The 24,032-nt window shown below is 45.5% G+C and overlaps 1 protein-coding gene across 1 annotated transcript in view; it reads right to left on the bottom strand.

The window, feature by feature from the left end:
- ttc27 (tetratricopeptide repeat domain 27) overlaps nt 1-24,032 on the bottom strand; it is a 126,309-nt gene that overhangs the window by 56,812 nt on the left and 45,465 nt on the right. Inside the window, exons 8-9 of the mRNA XM_052153802.1 lie at nt 22,847-22,959; nt 14,477-14,543 (exon numbers count right to left, since the gene is read on the bottom strand). Of these exons, the coding sequence (XP_052009762.1) occupies nt 14,477-14,543; nt 22,847-22,959 (180 nt within the window). The remainder of the gene's footprint in view (nt 1-14,476; nt 14,544-22,846; nt 22,960-24,032) is intronic.

Below are 24,032 nucleotides of genomic sequence, written 5' to 3'. Positions count from 1 at the left end.
CAGTAACAGTGCTTGCTCATTTAGACCGGCTCCCAGACATGTTTGTTATGTTTATATGTGCAATGAATTAACTTATTTATTTTTACATGAATAGGACACTTAATAACAGACTTATAAAATATTAGCAAGTGATGGAAAACCAGATGAATAAATTCATTTTAAATAAAGATATTTGCAGTCTTATGGTGGAATTGAATTACCATTTAAGCACAGGAATGCAACATTATGAGCAAGACATCATAAAATCAAAGGACAACAGGAAAATATGGATTTTATACATTAAAACGAATCGGTTACTAACGTAACCTCGGTTCTCTCTAGATGAGGGAACGAGTATTGCGTAAGCTAGCTTACGCTACGGGAAAGATTCATCTTTTCTGAGATATTGAAGCCAAAAAATTATCCTTAATTTTGTATCCATTGTCAACGCAGTGCGGCAGCTGCAGACCTTGAGCGGGCTAGCTAGCGAGCTCATTGGTTGCTCTGTGGCAACTGCTGCAGCCTATAGACGAGCTTGGGCTGAACTCGCATCCAATGAGAGGCGTCCGCGCTCACTGCATCAAAGCCCGCCAAAAAGGGCGTGACTAGAGTGCATATAAGCGTAGTTCGTAGGCTGGAACCCTGGTTTTCATTGAATGAAGCGAAAAATCGCCGTGGCGCTGAACACGTCCGGTTATGCAATACTCGTTCCTCATCTAGAGAGAACCGAGGTTACGTTAGTAACCAATTCGTTCTCTTACGAGAGGTTCTCTCAGTATTGCGTAAGCTAGCTTACGCTCACGGGAACCCTTTGTCAACGCTGTCAGCGCCAAGCATCCACTGCATGAGCCCCAGGGAATTAAGGGGACCCGGGGAGCCCTTGTGAGTGGGGAATTAATATTTGGCCGGCAAGAGTGCGGGCCAGTGTGTGTGTAGTACATAAGCACATAGACAGAGCGGCGGTGCTGGTCTGTGTGGACTGTGTCCCATTAATGCAGCTCACCAGGGAGCTGTAGCGTATTAAACCGCTAGCAGTTTAGCCTGCAGAGCGGATACTTCCAGATTGTAAAATCTGACAAAGGTGGAGGGGAAGCCCAGCCCGCTGCCACACATATGTCGTGAATGGAAATCCCGCTGGACCATGCCCACGAGGAGGCCATGCCTCTAGTGGAGTGAGCCTTAATGCCTAGCGGGCATGGTAGGTCTTTTGACGCCGTACGCTGCAGCAATAGCGTCCACTATCCATCTGGACAGTGTCCGTTTCGAGGCGGCAGACCTTTGGTGCGCCCTCCGAACGAAACGAAAAGCTGCTCGGAGCTTCTGAAAGATGCGGAGCGTGCAGTATACAATCTCAGTGCTCTGACTGGGCAAAGGAGATTGGCGTCGCGTTCGCTATCAGATGCTGGTAACGCCGACAAAGAAATGATCTGTGCTCTGAAAGGAGTACCGACCACCTTGGGGACGTAGCCGTGTCTAGGTTTTAAAATGACCTTGGAGTCACTTGGTCCAAACTCAAGACACGGAGCGCTGACAGTTTTAAGTGAGAGGTGTTTCACATCCACGGATTGAAGCGGTTCGAAAGGGGGGGCTTTCATAGCTTCGAGAACTATAGAAAGGTCCCAGATAGGAACCGATGGGGGGCGCGGAGGGTTCATCCTTCTAGCTCCCCTGAGGAAGCGGATGACCAGCTCGTTTTTACCCTGTGACTGGCCGTGCAGGGGTTCAGCCCTTATCCAGCAGCTCTTGTAAAAACACGAGCAGCGGCGACACCCCACATGTCCGTGGGTCCAGGTCTCTGTCGGTGCACCATTTTGAAAACACAGACCATTTTGACGCATAGAGTCTTCTCGTGGAGGGGGCTCTAGCGTGTATGATGGTGTTTATTACTCCTTCTGGCAAAGCGACGGGTAGTCGTTGATCACCCACGCGTGTAGCGCCCAGCGCTCTGGGTGGGGATGCCAGATCGTTCCGCGAGCTTGCGAGAGGAGATCTGCTCTCACTGAGATGGGCCACGGCGCTGTCAGTGACAGCTGCGTAAGCTCCGGGAACCATGTTTGATTCTCCCAGCGTGGGGCTATGAGGAGCACCGAGTGGTGCGTTTCCCTGATCCTCTGCATTACCTGTGGCAATAGCGAGACGGGAGGGAAGGCGTAAAGCGGCAGTTGGGCCAGTCCTGGGCCAGCGCGTCCTCGCTTCGAGAAAAATATTGGGCAGTGAGAGTTCTCTTCTGACGCAAAGAGGTCTATCTCTGCTCTGCCGAATATGCCCCATAATGTCTGGACTGTTTGAGCGTGCAGGGACCATTCCCCTGGGGGAATATTGTCTCTGGACAGTCTGTCTGAGCCGTCGTTCCGGTGGCCTGGCACGTGCGTCGCCCTCAGCGAGCGCAGGTGGCGCTGGGACCAACTCAGTATGCGTTTCGTCAGACGGAAGAGGTTCCTGGATCTGACACCGCCCTGACGGTTTAGATAGGATACCACAGACCTGTTGTCCGAACGGACCAGGACGTGGTGACCCTGAATGATCGGGAGGAAGCGCACGAGCGCGTACTCGACCGCTATCATTTCCAGACAATTTATGTGAAGGAGCTTTTCCTGAACTGACCATAGGCCAAAAACCGGAGAGCCCTCGCAGACCGCACCCCAACCCGTGTTGGACGCGTCTGTCGAGATGACTTTTCGGCGAGATACAGCTCCCATCATCACTCCCCGCTGATACCACTCGGCCACTGTCCAGGGCTGCAGAGCTGAAATACAGGTCTGAGTCACTCTGATTGGCTGGCGGCCTGTGGCCCAAGCCCGGCGAGACGCGCGGGTGTTTAGCCAATGCTGAAGCGGGCGCATGCGCAGTAAACCCAGTTGAAGTACTGCTGCGGCTGAGGCCATGTAGCCTAGCACTCTCTGAAACTTCTTCAGAGGTGTGAGGCTGTTCATCTGAAATGACGCTAGTCGCTGCACACGGCGCGCGCGCTGTGTAGATAAGCGAGCCGTCATTGCCAAGGAGTCTAGTTCTATTCCAAGGAAGGAAATTGTCTGACTGGGCTGTAGTGAGCTCTTGGTCCAATTGACTGCAAGGCCTAAACTGTTCAGATGACTGAGGAGAACTGTCCTGTGAGACAGAAGCTCCGTATGTGATTGTGCCAAAATCAGCCAATCGTCCAAATAGTTCGCCACGTCCATGCACTTCGTGAAAGTATGGGGTGCTAAGGACAGGCCGAACGGAAGGACGGTGTATTGATAAACCTGGCCGTCGAAGGCGAATCTCAAGAATGGCCTGTGACGGGGATTTATCTGAATCTGAAAGTATGCATCTTTCAGATCGAGAGAAATAAACCAGTCCCCCTGGCGCACATGCGCGAGGAGTTTGCTGGTTGTAAGCATTTTGAACGGTATTTTTGCAAGCGCTTTGTTCAAAACCCTGAGATCTAATATTGGTCTGAGGCCGCCATCTTTCTTGGGGACAAGAAAATAACGGCTGTAAAACCCCGACTCGCTCAGGGGAGGCCCTTTTGCACAGAAGGTTTGCTATTTCTGAATGAAGCATGCACGCTGCTTCCGTGTTCACAGTAGTTTCGAGCCGCGCTCTGAAGCGAGGAGGACGGCGATCGAACTGTAGCAAATAGCCCTGTTTTATTGTGCTTAACACCCATTCGGATATCCCTGGAATATCTTCCCACGCTTTGAAGCGTAATGTTAGAGGGTGAGTGGCCAAATCGCTCTGATTGCCGCACACAGTGCGCTGAACAGAATGTGTGAGCGCGCTTACTGTGCTTATGCTGGACTGCTCGCAGACAGCATGGACAGGCTGTTCTGTGAGTGCCTTCCCGATTGAGGTGAATGGGGAAAGAGTCACGTCTGTTAAGTGATACGCAAGCATAGTCACGGGACTTACATACAGAGAAGTGTTTGCTGGCCGTGTGACAGAGCGGGCAGAGAATGGGTGCGCGCACGTTTTCGTGAGTGCATTTATTGACTCTAACAATCGAGTGGTTCGTAACCGCTTTTGAGTGTGCTCTGATGGGGACACGGAACGTGTAATGCTTGTGTGTAGAGGTGAACACTGGATTGTGGGCACATTTTCTACACATAAGGCTGGTCGTGTGACAGAGCGGCCAGAGAATGGGCGCACGCACGGATTCATGGGTGCGTTTATTAACCCTAACACTCGAGCGGTTCGTAACCACTTTATGTGAGTGTGCCATGATAGGGCCACGGGATGTGTAATGCTTGTGTGTAGGGGTGAACACTGGATTGTGGGCACATTTTCTACACATAAGACATGTTTGCTCTCTGGTATGGACACAGGATGTGTAATGCTTGTGTGTAGAGGTGAACACTGGGTTGTGGGCACATTTTCTACACATATGGCATGCTTGCTCTTTACCAGATTTATTTGGGTCACCGTGAAAACGGCGTTTGAGCGCAGGCAAGCGGGCGTTAACACCGGCTTGTTGGCTGCTGAATCTACCACTGTAGTAGCCTGAAGGGCCGCAGCAGGACTGATCCGTCGTTTTGTCAACAAAGCTAGGAGGACTTCGGTTGTTCAGGTTTCAGCGCAATTCTAGTCCGAGGCCCGCGGGGGGGCTGCGGTCCGCGGCGGCTGTCTGAGCGCGATCGAGGGCGGCCGCCCTGTCGACGCTGAGAAGTCTGGCTTTGTTGAGCTGGGCGCTGTGAAGAGGCTCGTGCAGGAGACTCACGTGGGCGGCCTGCAGAGGAGCTAGCGCGACGAGGCAGAAAGAGATTAATGGCTTGTGTGGCTTTTTGGATCTGCTTTCCTCATCCCACTCCCGCAGAAGGTCTGCTTGGAGGATCTGTAGGACGGCCATAGAGTGCAGAGCAGATGCAGCTTGGCCGGCGGCGGAATAGGCGCGGGCAACACAGGCGGAAGTTGTTCTGCAGGCCTTAGACGGGAGCACTGGTTTAGACCGCCATCTCGCTGAGGGCGGGCAAAGGTGTGCTGCTACCGCATCCTCGACCGGAGGGATGGAAGCGTAGCCCTTCTCAGTGGCGCCGTCCACCGAAGCAAGAGAGGTGGAGACGTGGGATCGGACCCTGGCTGAGAAAGGCGAGTTCCATGATTTGGAAAGCTCGGCGTGGAGTTCCGGCAGGAAGGGAGCGGCCCGGGTAGCGGGTGCTGCGCGGCGGCGGCTCTGTAGAAAGCAGCCGTCAAGTCTGTTGGGTGCCTGCTCAAGGGGCGGTCGACGGCCTGTGTGAGGAGGCGTGTTAGTTCTCCTTCGACTCCGGCGCGGGTCCTGCTGGATTCCTGGGCCGAGGAGGAGGCGTGTGAGCCTGACCACTCCTCGCTGTCCGAAGCCATGATGGAACAGCCCTTATCCTCTGCTTCTTCGTCCGAGATGGCAGCAGAGCAGCCGCTCGGCGGCAACTGCGTGTCCCGGTGGGCGGGAGGGTGAAGGTGATGCTCGAGGGATGGGCTCCGGCGAGGCAATCGCTTCTACCACTGTTTCCGGCAGCCTTTGAGTGCGGCGCTTTTCCTGCGCTGGCTGAACGGAAGGCGCGGCGGCTTCGGTCCTGAGCGCTCGAGTCGAGCCCGCAGGGTCGACATCGGCAGCTCCTCGCAGAGATCGCGATACGCCGGGCGAGGGCGAGCTCTGCATGCCCCAGTCCCAGGCAGAGAGCGCAGATGATGTGGCGGTCTCCGGTGCTGAGAGGAGCGCGGCATGAGGCGCAAGTGGAGCGAGGCATCTTAAAAAAGACGCTCGTACTCTTTTGTGAAGTTCTTTAAGAACAAGCTTGCCTTTAAAAAGGATACGTCGCCGGATGGCGTAGCTCGCAGGACGGCTGAAGGTGGCGAAGACAGCCGGGTTCTTCGAGCGCTGTCCACGCTTGCTTGATGCCCCTCGAACGGCGACGCGGCTTCCGGTTCAGTGATGCGAAGAGTTTCGCTGAAGAGATGAAAATCAGGGTTCCAGCCTACGAACTACGCTTATATGCACTCTAGTCACGCCCTTTTTGGCGGGCTTTGATGCAGTGAGCGCGCGGACGCCTCTCATTGGATGCGAGTTCGCCCAAGCTCGTCTATAGGCTGCAGCAGTTGCCGCAGAGCAACCAATGAGCTCGCTAGCTAGCCCGCTCAAGGTCTGCAGCTGCCGCACTGCGTTGACAATGGATACAAAATTAAGGATAATTTTTTGGCTTCAATATCTCAGAAAAGATGAATCTTTCCCGTAGCGTAAGCTAGCTTACGCAATACGAGAGAACCTCTCGTAAGAGAAACTGCATTACATACAGTTATTCTAAAAGGTAAGAGTTGTTATCTGCAATTATTTTACATTTCCATTAACTTGAATTTGCGTTTTGATACAGATCGAGAAACATAGAAACGCTTTACTGCACGAGTCACATGAGCAAAGAGCTGTTACATAAATATACTTCTGCATCGTTTCAAGCACATATTATACTATGTGAAAATAAAACGAACTGCTGAATCAAACTGTTGAAGCCTATAATTTTATTTTCTGTAAAAGGAACTGAATGCATTAACTAAAAAAAGATATGACTAGAAATGAAATGTTTTAAACCATTATAGGCATACAACGCTGTAAATCGGGCACACAACAGGTGAATGTTCAGTTGGATTGTATATATAAAAAATATATATATATAAAAAAAAAAAATCATCATTAAATCTGACCTTTAGACTGAAGGCACATCGGAAAAAATAGATATGTATCAGATTTATTTCCACATATGAAAGTGGCCCAGATTGGATTTGAAAAAATGTCAGATTCAAAGTGCTTGTGGCTGTTCACACAGTCATTCAATTAACAGAGCGGTGTCACATGTGAGTGAAAAGTTCAGATTTGGGCCACATTCAGCTGCATTGTGAATGTAGCCTTTGTGGTTCATTCGCTAAATAACATAATTAGCATATTTCAACAGTTCACCATATTTGGAAATGTTTACTAGAATTATCTGCACTGCTCACCTATCAGAATCCTGTTCCAATTAATTTGTATACGCCTACAGTGCTGTGAAAAAAGAAATCCTTCCTGGTTTCTTCTATTTTTGTGTATTTTTCATACTAAATTGTGTTAGATCTTCAAACTATATATAACATAAAACAAAGGCAGCCTGAGTAAACACAAAATACAGTTTTCAAAAAAAAATTTATTGAAGCAAAAAAAGTTATCCAACACCTATAAATCACCCATGTGAAAAACAAACTGCCCCTTGAAAATAATAGTAATAATAGCTGGTTGTGTCACCTTTAGCAGCAACAACGGCAATCAAACACTTCCATCTAGCTGGAGATCACAATATTGAGGTGGAATTTTGCCCAACTCTTCTTTGCAGAACTATTTTGGTTCAGCCACATTTGAGAGTTTTTGAGCATGAACTGACCATTTAAGGTCCTGCTTCAGCATCTCAATCGGGTTCAAGTCAGCGCTTTGACTAGGCCACTCCAAAACTTTAATTTTGCTTAGTTGAGCCATTCAGAGGTGGACTTACTCCTATGCTTTGGATCATCGTCTTGCTGCATAATCCAGTTGCGCTTGAGCTTCAACTCATGGACTGATGACAGGAGGTTCTCTTATGATTTTGTGGTAGACAGCACAATTCATGTTTTCCTGAATTATTGCAATTTGCCCTGGCCCTGAAGCAGCAAAGCATCCACACCATCACACTATCACCACCATGCTTGACCGTGGGTATGATGTTCTTTTTGTGGAATTCTGAGATGTAACGGTACCACTGTCTTCCAAAGAGTTCCATTTTCAACTTACCAGTCCAAAGAACATTCTCCTAAAAGGTTTGAGGATCATCAAGGTGTGCTTTGGCAAAATTCAGACAAGCCTTAATCTTCTTCTGGGTTAGCAGTAGTTTTCACCTTGCCATTCTTCCATGGATGGCATTTTTGGCTGGTGTCTTTCTGATAGTGAAGTCATGAACCGTGACCTTAATTGATGCAAGAGAGACCTGCAGTTCTATGGATGCTCTCCTTGGCATTTTTGTAACTTCATGGATACATTTTGGAAGGTTGGCCACTTCTAGCAAGGTTTAATACTGCGCTAAGTTTCTCCATTTGGAGATGATGCTCTCACTGAGGTTCTTTGGAGTCCCAGAGCATTTGAAATAGCTTTGTAACCTTTCCCAGACTTATGTATTCTAATCACCTTTTTCCTCAACATTTCTGGATTTTCTATTGTGCTACTGGATGAGACCTTTTAGCCAAATACAGTGGTGTTAGGTGTTGATTTTGGAGTGGTGGTGGCGTAGTGGGCTAAAGCACATAACTGTTAGTCAGAACTGTTCAGACGGTCGCTGGTTCGATCCCCACAGCCGCCATCATTGTGTCCTTGAGCAAGACAGGTTGCTCCAGGGGGTTTGTCCCTGTAATAAGTGCACTGTAAGTCGCTTTGGCTAAAAGCGTCTGCCAAATGCATAAATGTAAATGTAAAAAATTATTTGATTGAACAAGGCTGGCAGTAATCAGGCCTGGGTGTGTCTAGTCCAGCTGAACCCCATTATGAATGCAGTTTCATAGATTTTGGGATTTAGTAACTAAGGGGGAAAATTATTTTTCAAACATGCCCTGTTGGTATTGGATAAAGTTTTTGCTTCAATAAATAACATTATCATTTAAAAATGTATTTTGTGTTTACTCAGATTGCCTTTGTTTTCTGAAAAATTGTTTGAATTTTTTTTTTAAACAATTTAGTAAGAGATATACACAAAAACAGAAGAAATCAGGATGGGCACATACTTTTTCAAAGCATATATATATATATAATTTTCTGTTTCTGTCTTTTGTCTTCGGAAATGTGGAGAAATTTGTCTTCCGTAAACGCGCTGCTTCATTGATTGAAATTTCAACTCTGACACTTCATTGTCCATACTGGTCTCTCTCTTTACTGGGTAGATGTATTTGCCAACATTTTGAAGAAAATGAGAGTGGGGCACACCATGCAAAAAAAAAAGGGTGTTGTGGGTGGTTACCAGGGCATTGATCTTTGGGTTCTTACTGGCCCAACTCAAAAATCTCACCCACAAGTCAATGATATTCTTATCCAAAGATATGGCTTGGGTCACTCTCCAAAGTAAGTCTAAAGTAAGGATTTTCCCCCCAATCACTTAAAGCAATAGCACACATGTCCTCAACCAGTCACAAATTTGAGATACCATTAATGTCTGTAGAGAAAACAGTGTGGAATGAGATATGTGCCGAAGTTTAATACTTAGGGTTAGGGGTTTACCCAAACTATAAGCAATTAAAAAAAACAAAAAAAAAAACAGAAAGCACCACTAATCATTTAGGTCTGAATCAATCCTAAATTAACATGAATAAAATTAATTGGCATCTCAAAAGTTATAAAAAAAAAAAATGCCTACAAATGTGGGTGATAAAGACATGCCGCGGGGAATAGCATCTCTAAAAACCCTCTTCATTAAAAGAGATTTAACAAATCCTTTCACTACCAAGGGTTTTGTGATTTGCCAATTAACAGTGTAATCCAGCACCGGGCTTAATATGTATCTGGGACCGCAGCCAAAAGTGCCATCAGACTGATTTGAGATAGCATTAGTCAATATGGGACAGTGTGTGATAAAGCAAATGCCCATTGATGGCTTACAGATCGTGGTAATGTGCAACAACAAATAGGTTCTAAATGATTTATCAGTTGTTACCACATCATAGGAATGCTTCATTCAATACAATCATTATCGGCTTTGCGTGCAAATGGTATTTGAGGTCAATCGATGATTCTAGTTCATTAAAATCAGAGAGATGGAATTCACCAGATGTCATCCATCGTTGCGAAAGGACATTTCTGCAGCATCCACAATGCACACACATTTCTATAATTTTCCCACCCTACAGAAGAAATTATTAAATGAGGAAAAACAAGTGCGTTTGCAGCATTAAATGAATGGGCTATGAAAGTATTCCCTGCTGTTTCCACAGAAGTGCTAACTCAGCCACAAAGCATCCCCTTCATGCCTCTGAAAAGACTTCATTTTGCAGAAGAACATAAATAATCCTGCCATATATAGGACGGTCCCCACCCCTCGTTATGCTCCATCTCTCTGGTTATTCTTGGATGGCTCCAGGACTATAAGGCAGATTAAATAGGAAACCCTGTATAGCTAATACATTGGTAAAATGGAACATACAGGAAAGTTATTTAGGGAGTGTAATAGGACAGTTAAAAAAATAAAAATCCTGGCATTGCACAGCCTACTGATGAGGCAATCACACTGAAGAACCCCACCCATCCATCACATTCTAGGGTTTATGATATAATAAATAATCAACAATTATTACACCACTTTTGGGAATACTTTATTACAATTGATCAAATGCGCCATCCAGGGGTCTGATATTTCTAAATAATGGCTACACAACCAGGGATTAACCAGTGATATTTCAATGGTCAAACGGATATTGCAATTTGTCTTTCCTAATTGTCGTACCACTCTATGATCTCTACAAGTAAACCAATTAAACGATTCAACACAAAACAATATTCAATGTCCATTTATGTATTTATTTTGAAAGTGGTCTTGTAATAAGCAGGATAACGAGTCAGATGGTCACATTTGCTTTATATAAACACTAACAGAATTCAGCTGTTTCTGGAGACTTCACAGTCTCTTTCTTCTCTAATAATAATTCAGCTCAAATAATTATTTCATGTACATTTATTTATTTCCCAAGTAGCCGTGTAAAATGCACTTCATGTCGGGGTCCTGCCCACCCTGCATACCAGAACAGAAATATTGATAATTTTGCTAAACTGAAAATACAAAATTATGCTAAATACATATGCTTGCACATGGTCTATTATATATTTGACATTATTATTGTAATTTTAAAAATAGTATTAAAATCACTGATTACATACTTCTAAAATATTATTTTAAAAAATATATTTTTAAATGGCAGCGCATGCTTATCCTGTAAAATATTGCATGCTGTACTTCTATAAATTTACTGTTGAAATCAGACATTATATTTGGCTTTTTTTAGGACCAACAATATTCCCCCATAACATATTTACAGCTCAACTTTATATTCAGCATTATTTATAAACTGGCAACTCACATGGTGTCAAAAAAATGCAGCAAAATGATTCCTTCCAAAACGTTTAGCTTAAATCAGATCACATATCAAATCATAGTCAGCGTGTGGTACACGAGCAGTAAAGGTTTGTGCTTGTCTAGTTGATATATACATGATTTAATCTGAAGCATCCCTACCACAAGGTTAAAGTAATGATGCATTGGTTTCTGGTTCACCTGATCACATTTTTGCATTTCATATGAGGCATTAATAAGATGCGTTCTTGCACTGAAAAAGAGTTAGAAGAGAATGGAACAGAAGGGTAATGCACACTACCTACAATAAAAACTAATGCACACTCAAGTATGGTTATCACCCATTTTTTAACTATTGTAACTATTAAAATACCCAAACTAAGAAAACCAAATCTGGATAGACCAATTAACATAAATTTTTGGGCAAACAGTCGACATTTATGACTCATCCATATGCCCAACAGGCTCGTGCCTCATTCTGCCCCATATAGTTTTATTTCCAGCCTGCTTAAAATCTAGACTCATCCAGCAAGCAGAGCTTGGTGGTTCACAGGAAACTGGTGTTTGAACCCACTGCTCCTTCCTAAATCTGTAGATTATTTTTCCAGAGGGACATGCCTCTAACAGCTTTTGCTGTATATGATGCAAACCCCTGGATCAGAATCAAGAGACACAATATATTTTTATTTTCATTTCCAAATCATTACACTGCTTTGCCCTCTCTGTAATAGCCTCCTGCCTAATGCAAACGTACCTTGATGGGTCTCTGCCTACGATTGGCATATCTGATGTCTTGTGGTGACATCTTTGAAGAGGGTGTCGACAACGTTATTCAAAATGGCTTAGAATTGTTGCCAAAATTTGTCAGTCACCATCAAACTTTCCACAGATGGAAAACTAAAGTGTACAGTACCAGACCTAATTGGGTTCTTAAAGGTATAATCTTGAAGTGTTGATTAGGAGAGAGTAATATCATGGTGAGACCACCAACATCTCAGTGCCGTGGCTATGAGAACAGGTGCTTGTTTTTGTCAAAACATATGAACATATCCTCTGAAGGTTAAAGATGTCTGGGAAAGTCACTTAATACTTTGGGGAAAATTGCACTTGGCCATAACACAAAAACAATCCAAAAGAACCAGTAGAGTGGAGTGTGCAGCCAAATACAGGAGAGCGGTGGACTCGCTTCATTGCTCGTGAAAATAAAGACATCAAGCTTTAAACAGAGAGGCGAGGGCGAGCAGCCCTAGTCCTCAGAGAGAAAGCGAAAGGGAACTTCTAATGAATGCAAATGGATTCAGACTTCGAGAAGACCGGCACGGCTGTAACCCAAGTATAAATTAAAAAAGAAGAAAACAACACAGGAGGACGACAATTTGAAACATCACCTACGAAAATGAACCTTAAAGAGCTGCTGAAGAGCATTAGTCACAGCTTCACAAGCTGCTCACGGAACAGGAACATTAGATCTATAGACTCAGAGAGCAAGCAGACTCGTATGATACAAGATATATGGATGTGTGTGTGAGTGTGTGTGTGCATGCGTGTGTGTGAGCGAGAGAGAGTTGCACAGTTGAATTATTTGGAAAAAACCTTGAAGTACCATGCATTTGGAAAAAACCTTGAAGTACCATGCAAATGATCTTGATGTACTTGATAATCAGTTGTCATGCCTTATATTGATCAAATTGTTTTGAAACTCAAACTTTAATTAGGTTTTTATTTCAGAATGTATTTTTCCTTTTCGGACAGTGCAAGAAAGTACCTAGGATCTGCAATCTCCACTTGACTTTAGTGATTTAATGTATATACATGCCCCACGGCAATATAAAACAAATCTTGATATTATATATATTTTTTTTTTACTGGTTGTGGTTGTGGATCTCATCACTGCACTCTACTGTATTTGCCAAAGCTGAGTTTCTGGTTCTGGACATATGAAGGCGGCAAAGCGCTTACATTAGTATTGTTTAATTAAAAAATTTATATGTGGTCTGTCACCCATTTATTTATCATCTTGTATCTCTGTATAATCTTTGCTCAAAAGACCGTTTCCCTGATAGATCTCAGCTGGGTAAAAAAGGTTTTAAGTATAACGCCCCCAAAACTTCCACTGGCTGATATTATGACACTTATGAATAATATTGAATATAGTATTATTGGAAATTGCCTTTGCGATATTTGACTGCTCATGACTATATATTTTGTTTTATATCTTCTTTTCTCAATTTTTGTAAATTGTTTTCTGTTACATGTTATTTGTAATGGTGTTTTTGTTGTGTTCTTGGCCAGGTCGCTCTTGTAAACGAAAATTTTTGTCGACAATTTTTTATTGTCGTTAACGTAGTATAATCATTTCAGCCCTAGAGTCAAGTGCCCATGGCATAGGAAACATGCACAGTGTGAGAACATCATGAATGCAGACATATATGTACAAATTTTGGACATTAACCAACGTCCAGCACAGTCTTATACAAGGGACATCCCTGCATTTTCCAGCTGGACAACTTTAAGCAACACACTGCCCGTATTTCAAGTGCATGCTGTGTGAGCAGAGAGTGTGGGTGCTAGACTGGCCTACCTGCAGTCCTAACCAGTCTCCAATTGAGAATGTCTGGTGCATTATGAAGCACACCATATGGCAACAAAGACTCTGTACAATTGTGCAGCTAAAGACCTACAGAATGGATGAATGGAGGAAAATTCCACTTTTTAAACTAAACAAACTTATGTCTTCAGTGCCCAAATGCTTAATTACTGTTATTAGAACAAATGGTGACATTTCACAGTGGTAAACACTCGACTGCCCACATTTTTTGGAGCGTGTTGCAGGTTAATTCACAGGTTATAACATCATATAATGTGTAGTTGTAGTGCTTTCAATATAGCAAATGGTTAATATAAATCACTCCTTTTTGTTTTTATTAGCATTTTTCATACTGTCCCAACTTCTTCGGAATTGGGGTTGTAAAAAGGAAAACATTAATCTTCAACCTGTCTGTCATTCTTGCAGAGGCTGTCAGAGTATTGCTACATTTGAAAATATAAAAGACATGTCAAAATAATAAATCTCTCTCTCTCTCGGTCTCTCTCCCCCACATTCCAAAGTCTGGAAAGCAAATCTTCAACAGTCTACAGATGTCCGAAATAGAGAAAGATCATGTGTGCTGGATTTGACCAGAATAACAAATGTCCAAAGCACAGCACCTCATTCTCGTACTTTATTGTCCCCAGCAGAGAGACGGAAGCAAGCCAGACCATTTCACAATTTGTTTGTCTTTGCCAGTGAAACTGCCACATTTTAAGTGCTAAACTGTGACTAAAAGAAATCTGTTGCCATACAATCCATTGATTAGATTGAAAATGTGCCTATATGCCTATAATATAAGAGTGTGCTAACTGTGTCAGTGAGAGAAAAACAAAGTGTTGGAGTGTCTTACCGTTGTGAAGACCAAGAGTTCCTCGTCATTTAGTTTGTGAACTGGATTATTCTTCTGGAAGTCTATGCTGCAAAGCAACAAACCACAATCACTCACAAAACCAGCACATGTACAATTTTTTGTGTTTCAGTGTTTAAATTTGGGCCATATGTCAAGGGCAAGGCCATAAAATGGTTACCTGTACTGCAAACTGCTTTAAACAGATAATAACAGGGAAGTACAGATGTATTGACCCCCAATATTTAATGGCCAAATATTGACCAAGTTAAAACCATCAGCATATTGGTCAAAAGCATAAAAAAATAGAAATGAAAAAGTTTATTTAAAATTACATAAATATAGTGAAGTTTGCAATCTTTTTCAAAGAAATACAAAAAAATACCTACCAAATAAAACATACACCATAAATGAAATCCAGAAAATGTAAAGCAGGTTGAATATGCAAAATATGATGTTCTATCATCGTATGTAAAGTTAGTTTTAATTTAGTTTTAGTTCAAAAACAGAAGCACAAACATTCTTTAATAATTGCAAAACAGGAAGCCTGGAAAGTTCAGCGAGTGCTGATGCTGACTATCACCCCTGGAGTCGCTAGTTTGAGTGATTAAGTCAGGTCTCCTAAGCAACCAAATTGGCCCAGTTGCTAGGGAGGGTAATCACATGGGGTAACCTCCTCATGGTCACGATTACTGGTTCTCGCTCTCAATGGGGCGCATGGCAAGTTGTGCATGGATCGTGGAGAGTAGCATGAGCCTCCACATGCTGGGAGTCTCCGCGGTGTCGTGCAAAACGAGCAACGTGATAAGATGAGCAGATTGACAAGCGCGGAGGCAACCAAGACTTCCGAGTCACCACGACGACCTACTAAGGAGTAGAAATTGGGCAATCCAAATTGGGGAGAAAAGGGGATAAAAATGTAAAATAAAAAATAAAAATAAGTGCAAAATAATATTAGTATAAAACTGTACAGAATCGGTAATTAAGAAATAATTAATTGTTAGAACAATAAAATAGCTCTTGTACATATTTAAAGCACAATTCTTAAGCAAAACAACATTTTTAAGCAATAACAAAATAAGGCGAGTATGAGGCTAAATATCTGTATCAGCCTGTAGTTCTCTTACGAGAGATTCTCTCGTATTGCGTAAGCTAGCTTACGCTACGGGAAAGATTCATCTTTTCTGAGATATTGAAGCCAAAAAATTATCCTTAATTTTGTATCCATTGTCAACGCAGTGCAGCAGCTGCATACCTTGAGCGGGCTAGCTAGCGAGCTCATTGGTTGCTCTGCGGCAACTGCTGCAGCCTATAGACGAACTTGAGTGAACTCGCGTCCAATGACAGGCGCCCGCGCCGTCAGTGTATCAAAGCCCGCCAGAATGGGCGTGGCTAGAGTGCATATAAGCGTAAGTTCGTAGGCTGGAACCCCGATTTTCATTTATTCAGCGAAGCTCCTCGCATCTCTGAACTGCAGAAGCCGCGTCGCCGTTCGAGGGACATCTAGCAAGCTTGGACAGCACTTGAAGAAGCCGGCCGTCTTCGCCACCTTCAGCCATCCTGCGAGCTACGCCATCCGGCGACGTATCCTTTTTAGAGCAAGCTAGTTCCTCAGCGAACTTCACAAAAAGAGCAACGAGCGTCTTTTTAAAGATGCCTCACACCAGCGCCCCTCTCAGCGCCGGAGACCGCCACCTCATCTGCGCTCTCTGCCTGGGACTGGAACATGCAGAGCTCGCCCTCGCTGACGGCGGATGCGACCTCTGCAAGGAGCTTCCGATGTCGACCCTGCGGGCTCGACTCAAAGCACTCAAAACCGAAGCCGCCGCGCCGCCTTTCGTTTTGCCGCGCAGAAAGAAGCGCCGCTCCCAAAGGCTGCCGGAACCGGTGTTAGAAGCGACTACCTCGCCGGAGCCTCTCCTTCAAGCCTCGCTTTCACCCTCCCCGCCCCCGAGAGGGGCTACTCTTCCATCCCCTGGTCGAGGATTCGGTAGCAGCACACCTTTGCCCGCCCTCCGCGAGATGGCGGTCTAAGCCAGTGCTCCCGTCTAAGGCCTGCAGAACTACTTCCGCTTGTGTTGGCCGCGCCTATGCCGCCGCCGGCCAAGCCGCATCTGCTCTGCATTCCATGGCCGTTTTACAGATCCTCCAAGCGGACCTTCTTCGAGAGTGGGATGAGAAAGGCAGGCACCCAGAGGCTGTTTCAGATCTAAGGAGCACGACGGATCTCGCACTTCGCGCCACCAAAGCTGCAGCTCAAGCCCTAGGGAAGTGCATGGCGCGCTGACTGTGACCGAGAGACACCTATGGCTAACGCTAGCCGACATGGGAGAAGCTGAACGCTCCACGTTCCTCAACGCGCCGCTCTCTCCGTCCGGTCTCTTCGGTTCCGCGGTGAGTGGCATTGTTGACCGTTTCTCGGAAGTCCAGAAAGCCACCCAAGCCATGAATCTCTTCATGCCTCGTCGCGCTAGCTCCTCTGCAGGCCGCCCACGTGACCAGCCTCCTGCATGAGCCTCTTCACAGCGCCTAGCTCAGCAAAGCCAGACTTCTCAGCGTCGACAGGGCGGCCGCCCTAGAACGCGCTCAGACAGCCGCCGCAGACCTCCGCGGGCCTCGGCCTAAGATTTCACTGAAGCCTGAGAAACCAAAGTCCTCCTAGCTTTGTTGAGGAAACGACGGCTCAGTCCCGCCGCGGCCGGACCACCGTCAAAGCTTCGCCCCCTGTCAGTCCCCTTCTATCAGGCTACTGCAGTGGTGGATTCAGCAGCCAACAAGCCGGTGATACTGCCCGCTTGCCTGCACTCAAATGCCATTTTCACGGTGACCCAAAGAAATCTTGTAAAAAGCAAACATGCCTTGTGTAGAAAATGTGCCCACAATCCAGTGTTCACCTCTACAAACAAGCATTACACTTCCCGTGTCCCTATCAGAGCCCACTCACATAAAGCGGGCACAGCCAGCTCGAGTGTTAGAGTCAATAAACGCGCCCACGAATCAGTGCGCGTGACCCTTCTCTGCCCGCTCTGTCACACGGCCAGCAAACACCTCTCTGTATGTAAGTCCCATGCCTGTGACTATGCTCGCGCATCACTTAACAGATGTGACTCTTTCCCCATTCACCTCAATCGGGAAGTCACTCACAGAACAGCCTGTCCCTGCTGTCTGCGAGCAGTCATGCATAAGCACAGTAAGCGCGCTCACACATTCTGTTCAGCTCGCTGTGTGCGGCAATCAGGGCGACTTGGCCATTCACCCTCTAGCGTTACGCTTCATAGCGTGGAAAGCTATCCCAGGGATATCCAAATGGGTGTTAAGCACAATAAAACAGGGCTATTTGCTACAGTTCGATCGCCGCCCTCCCCGCTTCAGAGCGCGGCTCGAAACTACTGTGAACACGGAAGCAGCCTGCATGCTTCGTTCAGAAATAGCAAACCTTCTGTGCAAAAGGGCCATAGAGAGAGTGCCACCTTCTCTGAGCGAGTCGGGGTTTTACAGCCGTTATTTTCTTGTCCCCAAGAAAGACGGTGGCCTAAGACCAATATTAGATCTCAGGGTTTTGAACAAGGTGCTCAAAAAGACCGTTCAAAATGCTTACAATCAGGAAACTCCTTGCGCATGTGCGCCAGGGAGACTGGTTTATTTCTCTCGATCTGAAAGATGCCTATTTTCAGATTCAGATAAATCCCCGTCACAGGCCATTCTTGAGATTCAGCCCGACGGCCAGGTTTATCAATACACCGTCCTTCCGTTCGGCCTGTCTTTAGCACCCCGTACTTTCACGAAGTGCATGGATGCGGTGCTCGCACCCCTGCGGAGTCAGGGCTTGCGAATTCTGAACTATTTGGACGATTGGCTGATTTTGGCACAGTCACATGCGGAGCTTCTGTCTCACAGGACAGTTCTCCTCAGTCATCTGAACAGTTTGGGTCTTGCAGTCAATTGGACCAAGAGCTCACTACAGCCCAGTCAGGCAATTTCCTTCCTTGGAATAGAACTAGACTCCATGGCGATGACGGCTCGCTTATCTACACGGCGCGCGCGTCCTTTCAGATTATCTACGTTCAGCGACTAGCCGCGTCCTTTCAGATGAACAGCCTCACGCCTCTGAGGTTACATGGCCTCAGCCGCAGCAGTACTTCAGCTGGGTTTACTGTGCATGCGCCCACTTCAGCATTGGCTAAACACCCGCGCGTCTCGCCGGGCTTGGGCCACGGGCCGCCAGCCGATCAGAGTGACTCAGACCTGTATCTCAGCTCTGCAGCCCTGGGCAGTGGCCGAATGGTATCAGCGGGGAGTGACGATGGGAGCTGTATCTCGCCGAAAAGTCATCTCGACAGACGCGTCCAACACGGGTTGGGGCGCGGTCTGCGAGGGCTTTCCGGTTTTTGGCCTATGGTCAGTTCAGGAAAAGCTCCTTCACATAAATTGTCTGGAAATGATAGCGGTCGAGTACGCGCTCGTGCGCTTCCTCCCGATCATTCAGGGTCACCACGTCCTGGTCCGTTCGGACAACAGATCTGTGGTATCCTATCTAAACCGTCAGGGCGGTGTCAGATCCAGGAACCTCTTCCATCTGACAAAACGCATACCGAGTTGGTCCCAGTGCCACCTGTGCTCGCTGAGAGCGACGCATGTGCCAGGCCACCTGAACGACGGCCCAGAGACAATATTTCCCCAGGGGAATGGTCCCTGCACGCTCAAACAGTCCAGAAGTTATGGAGCATATTCGGCAGAGCAGAGATATACCTCTTTGCGTCAGAAGAGAACTCTCACTGCCCAGTATTTTTCTCGAAAAGCGAGGACGCGCTGGCCCAGGACTGGCCCAACCGCCCGCTTTACGCCTTCCCTCCCGTCTCGCTATTGCCACAGGTAATGCAGAGGATCAGGGAACCGCGTCACTCGGTGCTCCTCATAGTCCCGCGCTGGGAGAATCAGACATGGTTCCCGGAGCTTACTCTCACTGACAGCCCCGTGGCCCATTCCAGTGAGAGCAGATCTCCTCTCGCAAGCTCGCGGCACGATCTGGCATCCCCACCCAGAGCGCTGGGCGCTGCACGCGTGGGTGATCAACGACTACCCGTCGCTTTGCCAGGAGGAGTAATAAACACTATCATACACGCTAGAGCCCCTTCCACGAAAAGACTCTATGCGTCCAAATGGTCTGTGTTTTCAAAATGGTGCACCGACAGAGACCTGGACCCACGGACATGTGGGGTGTCGTCGCTGCTCGTGTTTTTACAAGAGCTGCTGGATAAGGGCAGATCCCCATCCACGCTCAAAGTGTACGTGGCAGCAGTCGCGGCGTTCGCTGAACCCCTGCACGGCCAGTCACTGGGAAAAAGCGAGCTGGTCATCCGGCTTCCTCAGGGGAGCTAGAAGGATGAACCCCGCGCCCCCATCGGTTCCTATCTGGGATCTTTCCGTAGTTCTCGAAGCTATGAAAGCCCCCCCCCTTGCGAACCGCTTCAATCCGTGGATTTGAAATACCTTTCACTCAAAACCGTTTTTCTAACTGCCCTGTCATCAGTTAAACGTGTGGGAGACCTTCACGCGCTGTCTGTCAGCGCTGCGTGTCTTGAGTTTGGACCAAGTGACTCAAAGGTCATTTTAAAGCCTAGACACGGCTATGTCCCCAAGGTGATCGGTACTCCTTTCAGAGCACAAATCATTTCCCTAACGGCGCTGCCAGCATCCGATAGCGAACGCGACGCCAATCTCCTTTGCCCAGTCAGAGCACTGAGATTGTATACTGCGCGCTCCGCCTCTTTCAGACGCTCTGAGCAGCTTTTCGTTTCATTCGGAGGGCGCACCAAAGGTTTCGCCGCCTCGAAACAGACACTGTCTAGATGGATAGTGGACGCTATTGCTGCCGCGTACGCGTCAAAAGACCTACCATGCCCGTTAGGCATTAGGGCTCACTCCACTAGAGGCATGGCCTCCTCGTGGGCATGGTCCAGCGGGATTTCCATTCACGACATATGTGTGGCAGCGGCTGGGCTTCCCCCTCCACCTTTGTCAGATTTTACAATCTGGAAGTGCCCGCCCTGCAGGCAAAACTACTAGCAGTTTAATACGCTACAGCTCCCCTGGTGAACTGCACTGACGGGACACATTCCACACAGACCGGCACCGCCGCTCTGTCTTTCCCTTCCCACTATGTGCTTATGTATTACACACACACTGGCCCGCACTCTTGCCGGCCAAATATTATTCCCCCACTCACAAGGGCTCCCCGGGTCCCCCACCCCGGGGCTCATGCAGTGGATGCTTGGCGCGCAAGGCGTTGACAATGGGTTCCCGTAGCGTAAGCTAGCTTACGCAATACGAGAGAACCTCTCGTAAAAGAACGAATCGGTTACCTAACGTAACCTCGGTTCTCTCTAGATGAGGGAACGAGTATTGCGTAGCTGGCCGTGCTCGCGCCACGAGCGATTTTCGCTTCATTCAATGAAAACCTGGGTTCCAGCCTACGAACTTACGCTTATATGCACTCTAGCCACGCCCATTCTGGCGGGCTTTGATACAGTGATGGTGCGGGCGCCTGTCATTGGACGTGAGTTCACTCAAGTTCGTGTATAGGCTGCAGCAGTTGCCGCAGAGCAACCAATGAGCTCGCTAGCTAGCCCGCTCAAGGTATGCAGCTGCTGCACTGCGTTGACAATGGATACAAAATTAAGGATAATTTTTTGGCTTCAATATCTCAGAAAAGATGAATCTTTCCCGTAGCATAAGCTAGCTTAAGCAATACTTGTTCCCTCATCTAGAGAGAACCGAGGTTACGTTAGGTAACCGATTCGTTTCTTTCTTTGTTTTTTTGTTACGATCAACATTTTTTTGTTACAATCAAATTGTGCATAATTATGCCTAGTTTATAATAATAGACTTTCACTACCATTTTAATTGCCTACTTAATTGCCATGTCACAGTGCTTAAAATATGAATGGTACTAAAAAACACAGATGCAAACTCGAGAGGTAAAAAAGGTGTAAAAGTCACAGCAGGTGTTCCAAATGTATATTCTTAGTTGATTTCTTTGTTATATTTAAAGCTTTCTTTGACTGTGTTTTAATACATGGGATATTTCTCACAGTCAAGAGGAGAAAATACGAGGTCGCACAGCTAAAACCTCACTCATATTGAATACCATGATTGAAACATTTAGCTAAATATACTTGGTGAATTCAAGTACTTTTCCAAAGCTGTAACTCGGACACTCACGTTCTCATTTGCATTACTGTTCTTTATGATAGCCAGGGCTTAAAACAATGTATGGCAGGCTGTTCGTATTTCAACACAATACCATTAAACCGTACGTTCGGCTTTACCCGACTGCACCAACCGACAGCCCATAATTCACCTTCAACCATTACGCAGTCCAATTAAGGTCTCTGGCCTGCGTAATTACACCCTGCTAATTATTCCACACCTGCAATTTGTCTCCTAGCAGCCAGCCAAGCAGGATGACGAACTTTCAACAACAAACAGGGCGGGCAGGCTGGTACAAAGCTAATTAGAGTGCAGCGTTGGAGAACCTCACACCTCCTCAAGGGGCTGAGATAGGGATGGATAACCATCCACTTTTCATTCAGGAAGGACAGGGCAACAACCATTGTGCACAAAAACATTTTAAGCAGCATGTAGTTGTTGTAAAAGTAGTGTGTGGCCTGACACAGCACTTCAAAGCCAAGTCAAGATCATTATCTGTGATAATGTTTTACACATCCTAAACATGATTAATGTTAAGCTGCACTTACAGGAGCTTTAAAAGTCAGGAACTAAAATACTAGAGCTACTAAAACTAATTAGAAATATTAGGAGACAAAGAGCAGACAATTTTACTCGTGTGTGAATGAATTTAAGCACAACTCCACAAAAGGACCCGTGAAAACCATATTTATAAAACATTTTGAGTTGAGCTTAAAGAACATGATTTTCAGAAGTATGTTTTATAACACATGCACAAGGTAGACTCTTGAAACAGTCTATAATAACATGTCAAAGAGGCAGGAGCACATACTGAAATAGAATTTTTGAACAAAATTTGGAACAACTTTTGCTAGCCAACAATATTCAAAACTTCCATAAAAGTGTAACTTAAACCACTTTTTACCTTTACAGACACTTCCTTCCTTCCCATCAAATTAAACGGGCATTAAATGATATATTAGATGCTAAAGTTTGTCATGATATGAAAGAGATGCTTTAAAACTCCAGGAATGGTGATTCTAAATGACACAAGCACCGTTTATCACCTCCATGAAAAACTTCCAAAATAATGTGGAGCACTCATCTCCTTCATGCTGTTTTACAGTCAATATCCGAATAGGACAGATTAAGATATATCTGATGCATTGATAAAGAGAGACTCACCAAACTGCCAGTATAAGGGCCTGTTCTTCAGCAGTGAGAACTGGGAGTTCATGTTCAGAAGGGTCCGCTAGGTTAATCTGGTTCAGGACTGTATCATCACTCAGCTGATGATCCTACACACACACACACACACACACACACACACACACACACACACACACACACAACAAATCATACTGTTCACAACCCACAGATGCATCTGGAGCATACGGTTTAGTTAAGAGAACACGGCATCAAATAATAGGCAAGCACAGTGACAACCTCCACTAATGCACCTGTAAGGCTCTATAAACAGATACACGCCGCCTTTCTCTCAAGAGTGTAGCCATCCATTTAACTGTTAGTAGGTTACATTAGTTAATGACATCACAGTTCTGCACACATTGATGTGTAATTAAAAATGGTAAGCGGAAAAGATAATCTGCTGAGAGAGAAGTTGGCTCAAGTCTCCTGTCTGGAATTTTTTTATTATATTTGGTAATTTACTACATAAATGGCTAAAAAAAAAAAAGTCACTGTTTGCAGACATTACTCAACAATAAAAAAATAGTAACTGGCACAAGTGAGCATGAAATGCACACACTCCCGTTCTTAGGCAAGCAATTTTGACAATAAAATAAAATAACTGGAGCACTCTGAGTTTTCATTGCCAATTATATGTTGCCCTACTCGGTTGATAAATATTCATAAATTCAGTGTATTATTAGAACAATTGAGGCGCATTATAACATCCCTTATCATACTCATTTTAATAATAAGGTTATTTCTTCTCTAGTGATGTACAGCCTCTGAATGTTGAAAACATGCAGAGTTAAGTTTGAAATGTAAGTAATTGTATAAAAATGCTTGTATTACATTTAAATGCATTTATTTATTTTAAATCTAACCATGACTGCTGTAACCATGTTTTCACCAAATTTGATAAAACTAACATTTATTTCACTGTAGTAATATTGTAGTTACCATGACTGTATGAACCATGGTTAATTTTGTTGTCAATATTTTACTGAAAATACAATGGTTAGTTTGTACGTGATGCCATGCGATAATTGGACGTGTGTGCACACTGCTAGTTCTAATACTTTTTATGACAAACTGGTGAGATTCGTTATACTTTGTTCCATAAATGATCTAGGAGGACAATATGTCAATTAATTCAAAATCCTCGGGCTCTGGAGACATTGAA

This window comes from Xyrauchen texanus, chromosome 22 (assembly GCF_025860055.1).
Source record: "Xyrauchen texanus isolate HMW12.3.18 chromosome 22, RBS_HiC_50CHRs, whole genome shotgun sequence".
Classification (NCBI taxonomy): domain Eukaryota; kingdom Metazoa; phylum Chordata; class Actinopteri; order Cypriniformes; family Catostomidae; genus Xyrauchen; species Xyrauchen texanus.
Note: the sequence above shows the minus strand (reverse complement) of the source record. Positions and strands in the feature narration are given on the sequence as shown.